Source organism: Echeneis naucrates, chromosome 22 (genome assembly GCF_900963305.1).
Source record: "Echeneis naucrates chromosome 22, fEcheNa1.1, whole genome shotgun sequence".
In the NCBI taxonomy this organism is placed as follows: Eukaryota; Metazoa; Chordata; class Actinopteri; order Carangiformes; family Echeneidae; genus Echeneis; species Echeneis naucrates.
The window spans coordinates 17,382,205-17,401,948 of record NC_042532.1 but is presented as its reverse complement, the minus strand read 5'-3'; the positions used below and the strand labels follow the sequence as shown (position 1 = coordinate 17,401,948).

General features: G+C 39.6%; 1 protein-coding gene across 1 annotated transcript in view; it reads right to left on the bottom strand.

Moving 5' to 3' along the window:
* Positions 1-19,583, bottom strand: part of syne1b (spectrin repeat containing, nuclear envelope 1b) — a 71,986-nt gene extending 52,403 nt beyond the window's left edge. Inside the window, exons 1-23 of the mRNA XM_029493203.1 lie at positions 19,550-19,583; positions 18,178-18,465; positions 11,517-11,578; positions 8,906-9,001; positions 7,669-7,752; positions 7,310-7,330; positions 6,673-6,765; positions 6,228-6,406; positions 5,871-6,067; positions 5,141-5,250; positions 4,083-4,190; positions 3,834-3,971; positions 3,243-3,407; positions 2,999-3,111; positions 2,745-2,913; positions 2,549-2,645; positions 1,834-2,036; positions 1,532-1,696; positions 1,282-1,434; positions 914-1,057; positions 564-731; positions 255-413; positions 5-169 (exon numbers count right to left, since the gene is read on the bottom strand). Of these exons, the coding sequence (XP_029349063.1) occupies positions 5-169; positions 255-413; positions 564-731; positions 914-1,057; positions 1,282-1,434; positions 1,532-1,696; positions 1,834-2,036; positions 2,549-2,645; positions 2,745-2,913; positions 2,999-3,111; positions 3,243-3,407; positions 3,834-3,971; positions 4,083-4,190; positions 5,141-5,250; positions 5,871-6,067; positions 6,228-6,406; positions 6,673-6,765; positions 7,310-7,330; positions 7,669-7,752; positions 8,906-9,001; positions 11,517-11,578; positions 18,178-18,244 (2,856 nt within the window). The 5' untranslated portion in view covers positions 18,245-18,465; positions 19,550-19,583. The remainder of the gene's footprint in view (positions 1-4; positions 170-254; positions 414-563; positions 732-913; positions 1,058-1,281; positions 1,435-1,531; positions 1,697-1,833; positions 2,037-2,548; positions 2,646-2,744; positions 2,914-2,998; positions 3,112-3,242; positions 3,408-3,833; positions 3,972-4,082; positions 4,191-5,140; positions 5,251-5,870; positions 6,068-6,227; positions 6,407-6,672; positions 6,766-7,309; positions 7,331-7,668; positions 7,753-8,905; positions 9,002-11,516; positions 11,579-18,177; positions 18,466-19,549) is intronic.
* Between the last annotated feature and the right edge of the window lie 161 nt (positions 19,584-19,744).

Below are 19,744 nucleotides of genomic sequence, written 5' to 3'. Positions count from 1 at the left end.
TTACAGTGTGCTTCTTGAGCAGCTCCTCTGGGTTGCCTCTCTCTGTCAGACAATTCTGAGCCATTTTAAGAACCTTCTCCAGCTCCACCCGTGACTCATCAAACCTTTTCATGAGGCTGCTGTTCACCTCCACATGTTTCCGCCACTCCGTAGATTCTTTAATCATGGTCTAAACACACAGTCAAATCATAGTATTTTTTAAAGATCAAACACTTTTTAGGTTCCATAGAAATGAAGTAGGTCGTGAGGGGTACCTGTGAGGACGCCTGCAGGTCTCCTACTCTTTTCTGAAGAAGACTCATATCCATGTGCTGGAGTGTTTTACTGCTGTTCATTATTTTCTGGATAGTCTGATGATTTCTCTCAATCACTGTCAGACACTTCTTACAGCTGTGTGTGAAGGTCACCAGCTCCTGCAGTAATTAATCACAAGCAGAATTGTGAGCCATTTGATGATGTCCTGAGGTGGTGTTTTTCCATTTTAAACGTGGTTTTCCAAAGCCTGACAGTCAAGAACACTTGGCATTGGGATTTAAAATAAACTTGGTCCAGAAACTGTTTACCTGGCATCTCTGTTTAAAGTCTACTGGTCCCTCTGAGTCTGTGCTGCTGGTGATATGACTGGCCTTCTCCAGAGCCTGATAAAAGCCTGTAATGTTCTTCTCCATTTCTTCCAGCGGAGGTAATAAAGATTGTGATTCCCTCAGCAGAGGCAAAATTCTCTCTCTCACCTGATTGGAGGATATAATGCAGACCAAAATGAGTAACAGATGACTGATATAACTGATACTTTGGATACGCATTATTATCAGGCTCGTGACAATAATAAAAAATATGAAATAATGACAGAAAATATCAGCCGCAGTATCAGCTGTTAAAATGCAGCACCACCTAAAGCATGACTTGAACACACCTTGCTCAACTGTTCTTTGATGGAGGCCATCACAGCCATCATCTGTGAAACCTCCTCCTGTGGAGTGTCTTTGGTCAACAGCTGAGCTGTCCGGCTTGCTGCCTTGCATGCTGCTTCCATGGCTGGCACTTTGTGCTTGATTTCCTACATGGAGTTAAGATTCACAAATTATAAGATAATTAGATAAGATATAAGATAGATTGAATCGAGTAGACAAAATAATAGTGACACCTGTCAATACAAACCAGTGAACGTCAGTAGCACCATAAACTTCAGCAAAAATGACAGCAGGACAACAGTATTAAACTGGGTGTGTTTTAGTTCACCGTTTCCATTAAATGGCAAATGAGTATATACAGACTGTTTACCTCAACATCTTGAACAAAAGCTCTGACGTTCAGGAAAGACACTTGTACAGGAGCAGTCATCTTCTCATTGGTTGCATCCATGAACATTTTTAAGGTATTGATACCATCTTGGTAGTCTTGCCTCAATTTATCCACCTCATCTGCTCTTGCATACTGTCGGTGAAACAGAAGTAGATGGATTAATTCTGATGTAGTCCAATGTTGACATTTCACTGTATTTTTTTCATGTTATGCTTTTTGTTGCATTTACATGTTTGACTTTGACAAATAGCTCCCTCCATCTCCCATTCAGAAGAAGAAGTTGCTGCTTCAGATCTCGTGAGACTGTTTCATCACAGGTCTCAATGAGGAAGTTACCAGCATCATTCATGTCCATGTGCTGCTGGATCCAATGAGAGAGGTTTCTGAAGAAATCCTAAAGGATGAGGAAAACAGAGAACATACCTGTTTAGATGCAAATTGTCCAGCCAATTAAATCTATGTCGAAACACTCACACAGGTTAGGATCACAAATAAAAACTGCACAGTATAAATAATTCTGACTGTACTTACACGTTTGGCATTCTCCGAATGGTTGAGCATCTGTTCAGCATCCTCAAGCCAGGCTTGTAGAGCTGCTACTGTGCTACTATACTTCTCCCAGTTAGAGATCACCTCCTCCAGCATGCTGCGAACACTCCTCACCTCCAGAGCCAGATTCTTCCACTGAGCTGTGGCATCACTGAGGAATTTACTTACCCCCTCTGCTTCATCAACTGAAAATCAAATGATCAACAATCGAAAATTAAGTTTAGTATCGTTAAAATATGTGTACCTAGTGTAGAAAAAAAAACACAATTCTACTAGACCATCTATTATGCAGTTATGCCAATTAATTTGCATTCAGCCGATGCTTTAGTGTGTTGGGCCAGAACAGACATGCTAACGTAGCATTTCAATGAATGTTAGATTACTCTTCCTTTTTCATGCATAATACAATATAATGTTGTTTTGAGCGTTAAAAAGTAAGAGTTAAAAGAAAAGTGCAGCCCCACATTGACAGAAGGAAATGGCTCAGGAGACAGGCAAAGGTTTAGATTAAGATGGTCAGGCTGTTTTTGGACTTACCTCTGTTACAGGTCTTAGACCCTGTAACATGAAATCAATAATAAGACCATTTACTATGAGCCCAAATAAACATTCATATGCATACATATACACATATATATATGTATATTATACATAGCCAAAAGACAACTATGAATAAAACTGAAAAGTAAAGTCTTACTTGAACTATCAGACTTTACATAAACCTCTGCAGACTGCTTGAAGGCTGTGAAGATTATCTCATACTGCTCAAAAAACTTGTGGCCTTCAATAAAAGTCTGGAACAAAAAGGCAGGTAAAAAAGGCAACATTAAAAAGTTTGATGCAAACAATTCAATACTAATTCTTTTACTACACTGTTAATTATTGTAACTTACTAGGTAGCTTTGCAAAAGGAGCTCAACTGAGTCCCGTCTGCCATATTTAATGATCCAGGACTTGAGCTTTGATTCAGCCAATACAAGAAAGGCCATCAGCCGATACTTAATTTCCCAGAATTCAAGTTTAATCAAGTGAGTGTGTGATGATGTAGACACAAAATTAAACCTGCAAATTAAACAAATGTTTAGAGTTGATTATTCAATGAAATCTCAATCAAGACCAAATAATGAAAAAAGCATTGCATTCATACCGTTCAGCCATGTCTTGGAGCTGTTCAGCTGGGACTGGTACTCCATTCACTGATCTGTCCCTGTGGATTTGGTGGAAGGTTTGCCTGTGCGATTCCAGGTTTTTTAATACTTCCTGCAAAATGTAAACATCATCAAAAATCATACTGATTCTCACTGTTATTTATTTCACACTTATATATTAGATATAGAAAGCGGCATTAATAACATTGTGGCAACCAAACAGACTGAAAGGCCTACAATTACCTTATGCTGTTCTAGTTTTCTATGGAGGACATTGGCTGTTTCATCATGAGCATGTTGGATGGGAATGTCCTCTCGCAGAGCCATCTCTGCCCTGTGAAGCCAGGCTCCAATTACTCCTAGAGGTCCTGGCAGAGACTTATCCAGATGGATGTGCCAGTCCAGCAGCTGAAATTGACATTCATTAAAAATCCACTCTGCACAAGCAAGATCCCACCATGAAGTAGGCTATACTTGTGTAAACACTTCCATATGTCCACAAGCAATCGAGATACAAGAGAGATTTTATGCCACTCCAGATGAGCTCTGGTCTGGACTGCCCAATGAACAAAAGGTCCTCTGTTTCTGACTCCTCTCCGAAGAAACACTAGTTCAAACACTTGCACTCCACAATACATGAACCAAAGTTGTGTCTCTTTTACTACGATAGCACTCAGTGCAGTGAAACTATCTTTTAGCAAAGAAACAATGATTTATTATTAATCTCAGGTTTTGTTTAATTTAGGGAATGATTAATTAGCATATTTAATTCTGTTTTCTTTGTGGTTTGGTTATGAATTATTTATGTTGTTCAAAAGTATGTAGTGCAATTACCCTAGCGGACACACGGTCCCATGCCTGCTTAACTAGAGCTTGGTCCACAGACAGTTTGCCATCCCTGTGGACTGGCTGCAGCAGAGGATCTGTCTGTTTCTTCTTGATTTCATACTGTACACGGAAGCTCTTAAATGCCTACAGAAACAAAAAAGCAAAAGTAGACACATGTGGTTAGAGTTGATAAATGTCTTTGACAAAGCAGAGTGTTACATAACAGTGCACATTGCCTTTTCGGGCCTGACTCACCTGATATTTGTCAGTGAGGTTTCCTTCTGCTCCCTGGGCCCGCAGCACATCCCTTTCCAGCTGATCCAAAAACACCTTCAGCTCTCTCAGCATCTTCCGCTCCTCCCTCTGGCACAGAGTTACAGGAATAAACTGAATTTAAATCCTTTTTTTTTTTTTCTTCCCCAAATCAGCTTGTCAATACATTGAGACACTCACATTACATTCAAGAAACAGTTCAGAAAAAAAGATTTGAAGACATTCCACAGATGATTAAGATCCTGCATTTTTAGTAGTGAATAGTTTTTTTTTTTTTTAGGAAGACCAAAAGGAATACAGGCATTGATTAAATTGGTTAATTTAGCTAAACATACCTCAAGCATTTGCTCTATATCTTGGGGACCAAACTATCCAGGAAAACAGCAAGGAACACAAAGAGATTGAAACAGAGCTCAGCATTAGAGTAGCAAAGGGGAAAAATAAGCTCAGAGGGATGAAGTTAAGTAGGATTACACTCAGATAGAGAGCATGCAGTAGTATGACCTGATCTCTCACCTGAAGTACTGGTACTGACAGTGCAAAAGTTGGAATTGAGCCAAGAAGCAGCTTAATGTGCGTGAACAAAATAATAAATAAATAAATAAATAAATAAATAAAAACAAAAGTAGACGAAGAAATGTGAAGATGAAAACCAAATGGCTGGTGATTATATGATTGCTGTGTTAATACTATGTTTACTTTGATTCTTTAGAGATTTAAGTCATAACGATGAATGCGAAGATTTGCAGACAAGGCCAACAATGACGTGCAGCATAATTTAAGCATTTTCTTACAGGAAGTATATATTGTTGTTATGATCTATGCATGTGGTTATTCTTTGTGATTGATGATACATGCGCAAATTTGGGGGGAAATGGGAAAGGCATAAATATAAGCAATTTATATATAACACTTTTGGAATTAAATCTAACTTTTGATGTAGTATTTAGCTGTAACACAAGGACATCTCCTCCCAAAAATTGCCCAATGTGTCACCACCTTATTTGTAATTGATATATAATTAAATTTTAAAAAGGTACCTCATCTTGCTGTCCATCAGAGTCAGAGTGATGAGGGTTTGGGTAGTGCTTGAGGAACTGAGCCACATAAGTCATGATGGATTTCTCATCTGGCTTGTCTACATCGACATCTACAGAGAAAAAATAGACGTTAACCGATGCAATAGATGAAACGTTACACTGAATGAACATAGAAAACAAATATTCCCAAAAGCATCAATATTTGACTTTAAACACGACTTTATTCCTGTAGAAATAAATGGCAGCTCCATGTGACACTTAGGTTCATAAGATATTTAAGCAACTGATACAGGTCCACATGTGTCTCCATCCCTGGCCTTATGTTTCTAGAAATCATTTTAGTGGAGCTCTGTGCTATAAAGCATCACGACTCAGCTAAAGACAGGACTGCAGAGTCACTGCAGACTGCTTCACTTCACTTCACAAAACAGAGACATGTGTACACACAGAATTTTAATCCTCTTCAAAAGTCACTGATCTTTTCAGCACTCATTTTGTCAAACTGTTCATGCAGCATGCATTTGAAGGGGTAAAACAATTTCTTTAATTGAAAAACTTGTACAATCGTTTTAACAGTGTATATTTGTTGCTTTTATGTCTAAAACCTATTGAATGGCAGCGCAAAAGTGTAAAGAGACTCCATGGCTCAACATGTACTCAACACTGTCCTGCCTCAATGATTTGTATCACTTAAATATTAAATGTAAGCAGTAGGAGAGGTGAAAGGCACCTTCAGGATCCAGTAGACGGGGAATGCCCAACTCATTTTCAGCAAGTGCAAAGGCCTCCTCCAAATTTTCCCTGTTGCTTCTCCTCCGCACAACATCCATGTCCACCAGGTCTGGCCTGATGGCGTGCACCACTGACTGGAATGCAACACCATCTCGCCAGCTGGGACCAAAGTCCTTCACCTCAATTCCATGATGCCTGGAAAAAGCATAAAGAAGCATTTTTGTCTTGCCACACATACACAGAAACATGTACACACAGAAAACCCCAGAATATTGCTAGCCTTTTTATTTTTCTATATTTTCTACACAAATATCTTTGAACATTAAAGCAAGAAGGTAATCTGAGAGTGACATACTTTGCAGCAGTGCACTGCACCCATCTGAGGAGGGCCTTTTTGGCATTGCCCTGAAATTTGTTGACCACTTTCCTCTTCATGGGTGGGCTTCCTGTTTCAGAGCTGGCTATACTCTCCACGGAAGAGTTGCTGTTGGAAAGTGCCTGGAGGGCTGGCAGGTTGCTGGTTAACTCCTCAATCTAATTGAGAGATTAGAGCAAAGGGAAAATATTAGGTTGCACTGGGGTCATGAAAACAAAAAAAGGAAATAAAATTTTTTAATTACTTTCTGGCATAGCCTATCTACTAATATCTGCTTTAGGCTATGTGTTAACAGGACAAAGATTTAAACTGGGTTGAGCCAAAAAGGGAGTTTTTGGTGTGCAGATTTTAGGTCATCAGCTTTTCTTGGTATAAACATGGTTATTAAACTTTCAGGATTTAGAGCCTTTAAATGAAGTATAACCTGGAAGTAGAGGATAACAGTCCATATCAACCCAAGGACAATTGATGGTCGTCCATCTGCGATGTCAGTGGCATGAATATTAACAAGTTTGATCTGAAACAAAGGCCAAGCAGAGGATTATTCTGTAAAATGTGTCATATTCAGTTTGTTTGTAAGATTTTTTTGAATTTTCACCCACAGAGGGCCCTTGAAGTAATGTCAACCAAAACAACACTGCATTTGTTCAGTCATCAAAGCCAAGTCTTTGATGCAAGTTAGTATTATAATCATGGATCATCTGTATAGCCAAACCAGGAAGGCAGAAACAGCCATTGTGAAAAGAGAAGACAAAAGGCATTCAATTGGGCATAAAAGAAAAGCAAATGAACCCCAGCATTGCAAACCTTGCATTGAAGATTACCCCAATGTTTGCATCTCTATATATATGAGCAGTTCAGCATTGTTGGGAGCCAGATAGATCAGAAACCATTCCACTAGTCAAAATGCATTGAAATGCATGTCAGTGGAAAAGCGCAATGACTAGACTTATAAAAACTGAATGGTTGTATCTAAGTGATGCTTCGTACACATCGTGCATCAAATGAAAAAAATGCATACAGTACACAGTGATCACACAGGGCGTTTAATGGTGACTGACCGGAGATCCTCGATACACAGACTGAAGGCACACATAATGGGGATGGGAGAGAGATCATAACAATGTAAGTCTCAGTCCTCATGGAACCCAGATGAAATTGGGTCACAGGCCTCATAGAGCCGAGGGATTTGGAGATAGGTTACGTAATCAAGGAGTCCTGTTTCTAGCTGCTGATTCTCTCAACATTTATTTATTTATACACCTTATATGGACTAACATATATCTAATAAACAGCTTTATCTTTACCATAACCTAGTTTTCTTCAAGACATCCATTTCATCTTTTCTTGTATGATATTTAGTTGTGGAGGAAAAAGACTGAAAGACTTAAAGGTTAAATCGTTATGCCTAAATGCTTACCTTCCTGCCTTCAAGGAATTTGAGTGCAGTGCCGATGTTGGAAACCCAGTGGATCCTCTTGAGCTGACGGCCTTGCTCACAAGGCTTGAAACACAAAAGTGAAAATCAAGTTTGGCAAAGGAAGCAGAATTATATTAAAACTCTGGGTATTAACTACAGATGGTCATACTGTTTACTGTACCAACCATTCTGTGTGACAGCATTTATCACTAGTTTTACGGTAAAACAGAAAGTAGTTGTGTTTTCTTACACAAATTAACTGGAGAGTGCCAAAAAAGTATAATTCAGAGATTTGTTGATGTTAAAACTAAGCTAAGAAAATATGACATAGACCAGCAGAGGTCCTCTAAAAGCAACGAGTGAGTGCACCAGACAGCATTCATCAGAACCAGTGACATATTAGCCAGGTAACAGCTTTGCAGATGACATTGCAGTTTGTATCAAGGCAAGTCTAATTATAAAATATCAATCAGAGTCCAAGCCAGAGTGCATGTTAGTTTGTGTTTGTGTTGTGTCAGGCAGAGGGAAAGAAGTGAAAAAGACAACTGGTGTGCTAACAAGATGTCACAACAGAGAGGCTTAGACCTGAATCAAGGCCTTGTAATTTATGTGCTGTGGACCAATGCCACATCCACTATATCCAACTTGAGAGGTCATGCAGTAGTTTTATAAAATACATTTCCTGTATATATTCCTGTGCACATGCAGTCGGCCATCTTGATTAAATTCTCTTATTGGAGTAGTTGAACAATGGAGTAGACTATAGCTCAAACAATACAGACTGATATCGCATTTAATGTCAACATACAATATTGATGTTTAAGAATTTAAAAAAGAATCAAAACACAATATAGATCACATAGTACATTATCATATACTTAACACTAAGAAACGTTTTGATACGTTTCCAATAAAATAGTGGTGACAAAAAAAAAAAAAAAAAAAAAAAAAAAAAAATCGCAGCTCCTGTTTTTTTGATGCTTCACTTTTGGTCATTCTGTGATTTTTTGATATATTTTTTTTTTTCATTCTTCATCTCTAATTCATATGCAGAGTCTTTATTTTAAATCATGAAACAAATGTGCACTGTTAAGATTTAGCACATTCAGGTGTGAAGGTGAAATGATTTTAATCCACAAGTAATGGGGTGTAAAAGTGATTTAGCATATTCAAAGTGTGAATCAAACTTAGCATGTCTGCAATACTCAAATAGTGTGCAAATGTATATTCCACTTACTAATCTCTGGCCAGACAGCACCTCCAACAGAGCCAAAAGCTTCACCCCATCTTTGATGTCCTCAAAAAGGTCATTAACCTCTAGTGGTGGTTTATGCTGTAGGGGAGAAGACAGAACTTTAAAACAGAAAAACATAACATCATGAAAATTAGTTGTAATTAGAAATGGATCAGCATGTAGAAGCAATATGTTTACAGAACCAGTAGGATTGCACAGCTAATTCTTTAGTGTAGCGGGATATTGGTATTCTAGCCCATTAGCAGGGATGAGGAAAAACCAAATGCTGTTTGTGAGAAACAGGCTTGTTGGCAACAACCACAGAGCTTCCCTGCAGCTGAAAAGATGCTGCCTTTTGCTCAGCTGTGGCTTACTGCCCAGTCCTGAGGCGATGGTATTCATTTAACCCGAACTGGATACTCTCTCCCGATATCATATCCACACATTTACAGTGCTGAACAATCTCCAAGTTGAGTGACAGCGCTGAAGCCTCCTGTATCGTACTGTATTACTATATGGGTAAACTAAACAGATGTGTATTTATTCAACAGTGTGAAGTTTTAATTAATAGGAAAGCTCATCCCGGGAATTCTGTTTGGCACTGTAAACAGGCCATTTCACAACTCAACATATTCCATGACAGGATGCAGTTGGCTGCCTATTTAGGGCAAAGCAGTGAGATGAAGCAAGCGTCTGTCCTGTTATTCCATACAAGACCCATTAGTATTGTATAATTATGCATACAGTTATTTGTTGATTGTTACATTAATTAACAATCTACAACTTCTACATTCATGTTAATCAGATTAATGGGAAAAAAAAGATATGTGTTTCCAGTAATACTGCTAACATTCACAGTCACACAAAAATAGCCTCTGTGAATTAAAAAAAAAAAAAAAAAATCACTCCCACCTTGGAAAACCGTCTCATGAGACTTCCTATCAGTAGAAAAACAGTGAAAATCACTGGAAAGGTGCTTAGTAATACAATATCAGAGGAAATGGAAACAAAGGCTGGAGGGAAAGTGTGACAATCAGAGGAAGTTCAAACTTAGTTAAACCCCACTTGTAAAAAATTGGAGAATGCCATTGAAAGCAATATTAATCATTTATTAATGTGCACAAAACCATGACAGATCACTGCAAGAAATCTTTTGTGTATATGAAAAGTCCAGTAAATATGCCTGTGAAGTAAGCCAACCCCTGTCTGCAGTGTCAACATGACTGGGAGTTTTTCATGATGTGGCTTATGCTACATTAGTCCTATTGGTATGCACAGTGAGTGAGCTCGGGTGCAGTGCATGAATAATGAAGAATAGACCAACAGAGCGACTCAACATTGGCCCACCACATAGCTGAGATTCTTCTAAAGTTTAGAAGCCATGCTTTGAACTATTGTGAGCAGATCCCACTCAACAAAAGACCTCTCTAAACCAGATCTCTTTGCCAGGTTCCAGACTTAAACCCCAAATCTGTGATTTGTTTTACACTCTGCTGTGTCATCTGTGGTCACAATTACATGAAGTTATATTCTGAATTTTAAACAATTCCAGAAATGTTTTCGTCAATTTCTGATGGGTTACAGCTCAAAGGTTCATCTTTATGCTGTGTGCATAATCTAATGAAGCCTCTGCTATTTTAGGCTCACAGTTTGATGCATTACAGCATGTGAGCAAGTGTGTTCTTTTTTTTTGTTGTTGTAATTTACATGCATGGACCTATGAAGCAGACAACTGCCTGCAGGGAGCTGTCCTCACCCTCATGCTCTCCATCTGCACACTGCATCACTGTCCCTGCCAATCCTGTCTACAAATACACACACTCACACACAAACAGAACGTGAACAACAAAACACCCACCCACAAACCGGCACAGTCATAGAAAGGGCAAAAAACACAATCACCAAACACACAACACATTCATGCACGCAATGTACCAGTGTTTGAATAACTTCGATAAGCCCCCACATTCCCACACAAACACTTTCCGCCAGCATTACAGAAGCTCATCTAATGCCTGGAGTGAGATTCTCTAAAACAGAGCAGCAAAGATGCTTCTGAGCTCCAGCGTGTTCGTGTCATCTTTGCAGCAACGCAACAAGCAGCAGTTTCTGCGATGACCTTTTCAGAGGTTCTCCTTTCAGAATAACAGAACAGGGAAATCACGGGAGGTACAGAGGGTGTGTTCCTTCTGCATCATCAGCTCCAGGAAACTATCGTACACGAAACCTATTCCATCAACCTTGATTTGGTTTTGGAGAAAAAGAAAAGAAGGAAAATGTCTTCAACAGCTAACTGTACAGTATAAATCCAACCATCTTGCTGCGGTGTTTTGGAAATTATTACTGCTGCATTGCAAAGCTCTTATTGCCATCAGTCACTGACCAAAGAAAAGCACATAATCGTGATGAGCAATTAAACACCATAAATGTCTCTGATGGAAAAGGTCAACATAGCATAGCTACCAACTTACTTGTGATGTAATTGCTCTGACAATTTGTTTAATGTGCGTCTGACAAGCTTGTAAAATACCACATCCTCTTACCCCTGTGAGTGATGACTGATACCCGGGTGGTATATAGGCAGTGGAGAGCATGGATGGGAATTCACACTTACCTTGGCTAAATGAGAATTGATCCATTTTGTAAAGGTCCTCTTCTGCACTGCCTCTTGCTCATCTGGAAGTAAAAGACACACAGTGCACGTCAGTACATGATACACACTACATGCTCTGAGCGTACACTGTTGGGTCTAAGCCTCACACTAGAGGAGCTGGTGATATTGATAGAGGACGCACAGTCAGCGTCCAGGAATAGACGCAACAGGGCTTGACAACCAGAGATTTAAGGTTTTTTTCCCAAATAATATGAATATGATACCACAGAAGTGCAAAATGCGTAAAGTGTTATTCTGACCTTAAATTTTGTCCGTTTCAAAGACTCTCCCAGCCATAATCCTCACACAACCACTGGGATGTTTGAGACCAGCCATGAACCAAGCATGAAGTAGCAAGTATGACTTCTGCAATGATTAGATGTATGCAATGGAAATATCACAAGCTCCCAAGTGCTACTGTGATAGATCATCCTCAAAAAGAGGTCAAATGAGGAGATTAGCGACTGAGTGAGGAGGAAATTTCAGCCAACACATCTTACCCCTCTGTGCTCACTAATAACATGCGTGATTGTTTGGGTCACCCTCAGCCTTCTTTTGTGAGCTATTAATATATTCAGCCACAGTGTTTCATGCATTATGCAACATATACCACTAAACAAATGATTTCTTTGCTGTAGTGCTGCTGTTGTGGCGACAAGGGCTGAATTCTAACAGCTTGTCAGAGATGCCGGTTGGCTAGTCCTGCACAGCGTACAGAGTGGCCATTTTTAAACATCCACCCTTAGTTATATAGATAGGGGTCACGTGTTTCAAGAAGCAATGCACACGCTATACTGGGACCTAAGACATCAAGTTAACCCACAGGCAAATGCTTCATCACTGCACAGGGGATGCCCACTGAAGCATACCGCACACATACACACACACACTTGCAGCTCACATACAGCTGTTTGTGCACCATCATAACTAGTTCACATAGTAAGGATTCACCTACAAAACGGTAGCATATGTTATGTCCCGTATTAGCTCCATAGGACCACACAGATGAGAGATGAAGGGTGCTGCTGCCCTACTTACCGCGTAGATACTGAAAAAATCCAGTCACCAGGTTTAAAGAAGTCTTCCTGACAGATACATCCTTGTAGTGAGCCATTCTACACCCCACTCTCCGGCTCTTTCCCTTTGCCTTTCATGAGTTCCAGCATACGTACAGGTATGTGCAGAAATAAGATCCAGTGGAAAAACTGGGTTGAAAACACACAGCTGTCCTTTCCCTTCTTTTTTTCCCAGCAGGAAGCAAAACAGATCTGGCTGCCTGGTTTCCCCGGTGAAAGCAAGAGAGCTGCTGGAGGCTGTAATGAAAACGTCCCCTCCTCCCTGACACTCTAACACACAGACACACAAACGCACACAGGCACACACTCATACATATATATATATATACACACACACACACACACACACACAGAGTCAACAGAGGGAGGAAGTCTAATAGATGATCGGGTGATTTACAATTCCATCCTTCCTTCTTCCCGTGTTTTTCCCAACCAGAGGAGCCATGCCTGTGTGGATGTGCACAGCCCCCGCTGCACTGCCTCGCTGTATCATCGTACCGTCTGAGGCTGGAGAGAGATCAGCTACATGCATGGCTCCGCCAATCAGCTTGTGGGAGGTTGTGATGTCACAGCCTTGGCTGCATTATCCTCATTTAAGCTTGGTTTCTGTGTGTGTGTGTGTGTGTGTGTGTGTGTGCCTATGGATCTGTGTTTGTCCATAAAATTTGTCTTATCGTATATGAGATGACACATTTATGCATTACACTGTCTAAAGCAAAAATGCACAAAATATAAAATCTGATGAAAAACATTTCTTTGTAAAATTCTGTCTGTAAAATTAATTAAAGTCCCTGTAGACTTATTAATTCGATAGACTGCTGCACAAAGCTCACCATTGTTCAACCTCTCTTAATAATTAATGCTGAGGCCATTGCATGACATCTACCACCTGCTCTCTCTCTCCCGCTCTCCCACTGTCTATGCTATTGTGATGACAAAACAGACACACCCACCCCGGGATTCCCTTTGCGTGCACCGCATCATGTAAAAGCTCTAAAGTATAGCTTTTTTTCTCCTGTAAGACCAAGCAAAGCCACTTCATTTTTGGCCAGTCATTTGTATTTTCTATTGGACTACTCCTCCACTCTTTTGAACATGGCACACAATAGTGAATAAGTGTGGTACTTGATAGCTTATCATCTCCTGCAGAAAAATCTCTTTATTCTTTTAAGACCACCGACATACTAAAAGCTTCTCTGATAAACTAAAAATAGACCTTTGCTTGTGATTCTATTATTACTGCTCCATAGACTGCTGGTGGAACTGGCCCAGAAAAGCTATTTAGGTAAAAATTGATTTTTTTCTCCCTTTTATTTAGAAAACAGCAAAAGGTTAAAAGTAGCACCATTAAAACATTGTTGACAGCTGCATGCACTGAGAACAATTAGCTTTTAGAGATAATGTAATCAGTGCTTATATATGTAAGGCAACTTCAAATGTTTAATGTTGGAAATACTTATCTATTTTCCGTTTCACATCCAAACCCTTAGAAAAACAAATTTCAAGTTTTCATTTGTATAGACTTGTATGGACTTTTCAGGAATAGATATTCATATTATATCCTTATCAGTAAAAGCTTTTATTTGTCATTATCTATACTTTCAGTGTCAGGTCCAACTATGGAAAAACACTCTGCTGCAACAGAAGTCTTTGTTTCCACCAGAGATGACGAGGGCAGAAAATCCTTCAAAAACGCCACTGGCAATACGACTACCAGTACCTGAGTTTCATTATACCTGAAAAAATTTTTGTATTTGACTAAATATGACAAAATTCTCAAATGCTGAATGTTCTCTAAAAAGAACAGCAATAAAACCAATAGCTGAATTACATTTTTTTGATCAACCTAACACTAAACAATACATTTTTTGCGAAAGCGTTTAAAAAGCATTTAGCACCAACACGGTTTCTCAGAGTCAGCCTAAGATAAACACAGGAAAGGGGAAATTTTCCTGATATTCCAGCTGCTCAGCACTTTATCCTACGAGCGATTAAGGAGCTGTCCAGAGTCCTGAACTAAGTGAAGCAGTTCAACTCATGTTGGCCATGGCAGGACTCAGTCAAATATGAAATATGAAAATCAAAGATCATGTTGAGATAAATATTCAGCTAATTCACCATGGCACCTGAAATTCAGCTCAGATACCTTTTACTCTTGAAAATGATTGATATCACTTTTGTTTTGAGACCCTGACTGGAGTCCACCTGTGTCTGATTCAAGTGAATAGATATGATTTGGAAAGGGACACACCTGACTATATAGGATCTGCAGAGAGACTTGTCACATCATACCAAAGAATACTTCAGATCTTCATTGCTAAAAAAGTGCTCAAACTAAGCACTGAGTATTCAGTATGGATTGATGGAACAGTGTTGAAAGCTTGGTTTAAAAAAAGAAAAATGGACGGGGTTTTAATGCACTCTTACATACTAACTACAACAAGCATGAGATTGTTGTGTAAAACAGCTCATCGTCATTGAGTCATTATGTCTTCTTCAACTGACTTAATTAATGTGATGTAGTACTCGCAGCTATGTGGCAGTCAAAAGTGGATATTCCCAGCAACAAATGCCGCACAGTGTATCAAACCACTGACACATCTACAATTCACAAGAGTAATGGCGTACTTAAGGTGATCTTAGGACAGATGATACCTTTGGCAATAGTGGATTGTGGGTGCTTGCCTTCATTGGCCTGTGTTGGTCATCTGGGAGCACTGTAAAAGCCCACTCACTCTGTTGTTTTTCCATTTAGTTGACAGCAGCCCTACTCTAGCTCTGACAGGCCGACAACAATTAGGCAGGAGAAGAAAGGATTCTGTGGCTGGACTCGAGCCAGTCCACTCCAAGATACAGGGGTTATCACTTACTGAATGGTTTCCCAACCTTCAAAACAGCATTATAGAATGTAACCCAAATATTCAAAAAACAAAAAAAGAAAGTACCAAAGGGTCACATGGAAGATATTAAGTTGTTCTTCTTTTGAAATGGTGTGCAGCAGCTTGGTTTCGTGTAGAGAGGGAATTAGCGTCTGGGTTCAGGAAATCATATCGGTGTGATGGCTGTTGGGGCAGCTGTAACTGACACTGTGGAGTAGGAGCATCTCTTACAGCTGACAACATGCAAGCTTGTCTTTCTTTTGCTTGCTTTTTTACCAACCGCGATGAAACAGCTCCACCTTCTTGGTGAGCATGGATTTCTAGCTATGGGTGTGCTCTGCCACTGCAGCTCTCAAATTTTTAGCTAGTGACCTTACAGCAGAGGTGAGATCTTGCATTACTGCCCTCTACTGTGTAATAAAAGGAATATTACCAGGACATATGATCTTTACAGATGAACAAATCAATTATTTGATTGGATTATTAATTACCTGTTTGATAAAATTTTTGTTATAGTCCATTTTCATGTAATTCAACTTGCACTGACCTTTACTTTCTTTTATTTTCACAATTTTGACAGTAATTGATGAATTAATTCATTTTCCCCATTTCTGGGTAGAAAGGTTTATGACATTGTCGGGCGTCACCGCAAACCTTTCACCAGCTGTGTTCCTTCACATCCTGTTTGACACACAGTCTCAACTAAAATGAAACCCACAGAAGCCCAGTCATAACGAGAGCAGCATGCCTGTCATGCAACAGACATCAGTTGTACCCTGAGGGCATGTAAGGCCACAAGTTGTTGCTACTCTGTCATTGTATGGACCTGGCAGCAACACATTGCATCATACACAAACATGACTTTTTAGCTTCTCAAATGATACAAAAATTGAACAAGCATGGTAGCGCTCACTACAACAGTCAAAACTATTATGATAATCTGAGAGTTTTCATATAGTTACAGATTGCTGGTGCCAATAAAATATCTACCCTGATGGACCTTTGCTGAAGTGAGCGCTCTGTAACCCTCACTACGGAAAGCGCTTAATGACAGGAAACTGCAAAAACAGCATGATACCTTGCCACTTGCCATCTTCAGAACCCCTAAAACCAATGCCATGAAAATGTCTTCCAGATGTGACATGACACCAGATTTCACTTCCTGACATGGAACATGCACCACAGGTTGGCAATCAGATTATGAGCTGTTCACTATACAAGTGAGCTTTGCCCACAGGGTATACGAGGTTTTCTAATTAGGTTAAAATAGAGCTCTTCCTGTTTCTCATGCTATCTTATAAATATTTTCAGCAACAGTTAAAAGGGGTTTAGTTCATGTTTATAACTTAGAGTATGAAAAAGAGAAAACACCTACTCAAAAAAAATTAATTCACTATGAGTGGTTTTCTATAGTTCTTCATGTCTGAACAAGTCTGGGACAGTATGAGGGCAACAATTAAATAGCATCCTAAAAACCGGGGTTTTTGGTAATGACAATTGCGTGACATTGTGAAATGAATAGAAGTGCTGCACACCGGAAACTTAGTATCACTACAGCAGGAACTGGGCAACCTTGGCAAAACCACAGACAAATATTTCAAAACAGTAGCTATGGTAACAAGCTATAATGTGTAAAATATCCTCCACATCCAGAAATATATCCAAACTTAGCAGGAGCAGACACCAGAATAAACCAGACATGCCAAGTGGTGGTAGTAATGCCCTTGTAGCAAAAGGGGGACACCAGCAAAAAAGAGACTCCTGTGATCAATCCATTCTCTTACCAAGGGCAGAAAGGGTGTCAGGTTTTAGAGTTCCTCAGTGCATTGTCTGTGCATTCATGAAACTGCAGCTGTTGTGACTTAGTATGTCATGTCAAGAGTCAGAGCAGATAAATGTGTCTCATGCATCTTGAACTAGAAGAGGTAAATGGAGGATTAAGACTAGCATATTCTTTCAAAAATTATACATGCCCAAAAAGTGTTGATCTTTTTGTACTGCAGGATGACACGATGCACTGAAAATCTTACATCTATCAATGTGAAGACAAGCTTATCAGAGGTTTGAATCCTGTGTTGAGATCAGACGTTTCACAACATCAACTAGATAAAAAAAAATTTGCACATGCACATTAACTTCCTCAATTTTACAACGATGTCCATTGAATTTATTTTTACTTTATATTGTTTGCATTAGGTGCTATTTCAGAACATATAAACTCCATGCCAAAAAAAAAAACAAAAAAAGAAATCACGATTGCTAAATCGAATTGGGCAGAGCTAAAAGTGTCTGACAATGGGTTTAATATAATGTATCTGATCATTAGAACAATTCCCAGGAAATATTATTTTTGGGGCTTTGCCCAATTATCAAGCAAATGAAATCCTTAATTGGCTGCATGTTCCAGTAAAGAACAGCAATGAAAGTAAAAAGTTTAATCTAAACAACAAGTTTTCTAATTAGATGCTAAAAAAGCTCCTATATAAGTGAGTCTGGGAGAGGATGTGCATGTAAACCTAAGTGTCTGAGCATCCTGACTTGCAGAAGCTGACAAACTTCAGATGGGCACACAGCCAGGCATTGAATCAGCACAATATTACTGTGCAGCAGTGCTGGAGGAGAGAATGTTTTGTCCTTAAACCAACTGAGCCAAAGAATGACACTTACCCTGCAGTTTCTGCATCACATTAGCAATGTCCACAGACGCTCGGCCGAAATGCCTCGGGGACGCCATGTCGTCTCACCGCAGCTGTATGGCAAGGTCAGTCAACTGATGCTGATGATACTTCACTAGAGTCCTGAGAGGTACATCCCTTCTGCCCCACCTTCTCTCTCTCTCTCTCTCGCTTTCTCTCTCTCTAATTTCACTGCAGGACCAGGTCCAATTGAAGCTCAGGTTTCATGCAGGGACAAGCAGGTTTACTATCCAATAGAAGCACTTCTTCCTCTCATTGCCTGCAAAAGAGAGCGCATTAAGAAGCTTTCAATTGAGGCTACATTTATTCTCAAGCACTTATTTTACAACACTTTCAGAACCAACAGTACTGCCCTGCTGTTTTTCTCATTTTTTTATTATTTTTTTTGTTTGTTTGGCTGGTTATTTGGAACAAATGTTGTTTTAGATTTACTAGCTAAGAACAATCACTTTGGCTGCAAGTGTTTGGTTATAATTTCTAGTTGTGAAATGATCAAAGAGTATTCTTGTCAAACAAAGTTTGCTTTTATGTTTGGCCAAACAATGTTCTGCATTTTTAAAGGCTGCTGCAGCCTGGTCGTGAGGGCAGAAGAGACATGTAAATAATGAATTTAACTATTGTCAAACATTGTCAATGGTTGAGAATTGAAGCACTGTGGATTTTCAATCAGCTGCATCTGAAATGATACAAAAGTTTGCTCCTATATTTCTCTCAAGGATGCTTTCAGGTTCTAAAGAATGGGAAAAGTCTACTATTTATGTCCAGCTTTGCATCCTTCATTTTCAATTTTCTATTAAAATTGAAAGCACCAATCAATAAATGCATTGCCTCAATGACACATAAGATGCATTTTACTGACTCAAGCAGGACTGCTAACACATGCAAAGCATTTTAATTTGAAACTGAGCTGCACTAAGACAAGCAAACATGAACAAAGAGGCTCCTGTAGCAGTAAAATGGTTATAAATGTGCAAACTCAGAGACACGTTAGCTCTTTAAGACAAAGTTCAACTGTGGAGGGAAAACTTTTTCTGAATGAGCTCGAGCTGTCACCTTTTTGGCGACATTTCAGCCTTCTGTGCAGATGTATTACCTCCACAAAGAGAAATAACCAAACTTTGTCAGACATTTGAACGTTTGGATAGAAGCAGGTGGCTAATTAGCGCCAGTTGTAACAGGACAGGAAGTTACCAAAATACCACAAAACAAAAGAAGAAGCGGCTCGACGGGTGAACGCCGGTGAAGGTGTCATGGTTAAAGCTGGAAGTGAGTCAGCAAGGGCGTGACAACAACACAAACATTTAAACAAACAACAGAAAGTTGGGTCTGAAGTGTCCTCTTACCGCTGAGAGACCGGCGGAGCATGAGCACTTCTCAGAGGAAGTGTCTGCGTCTGTTGCCTGGTTGCCAATGGCAACAGTAAAAATTAAACATGGCGGCGCCAAGTGAAGTTTGTGACCACATGGAGGAGGAGGAGGGGGGGGGGGGGGGGGGGTAAGAGGAGCAGGAAGAGGGGGAGGAGGAGGAGGAGGAAGAGG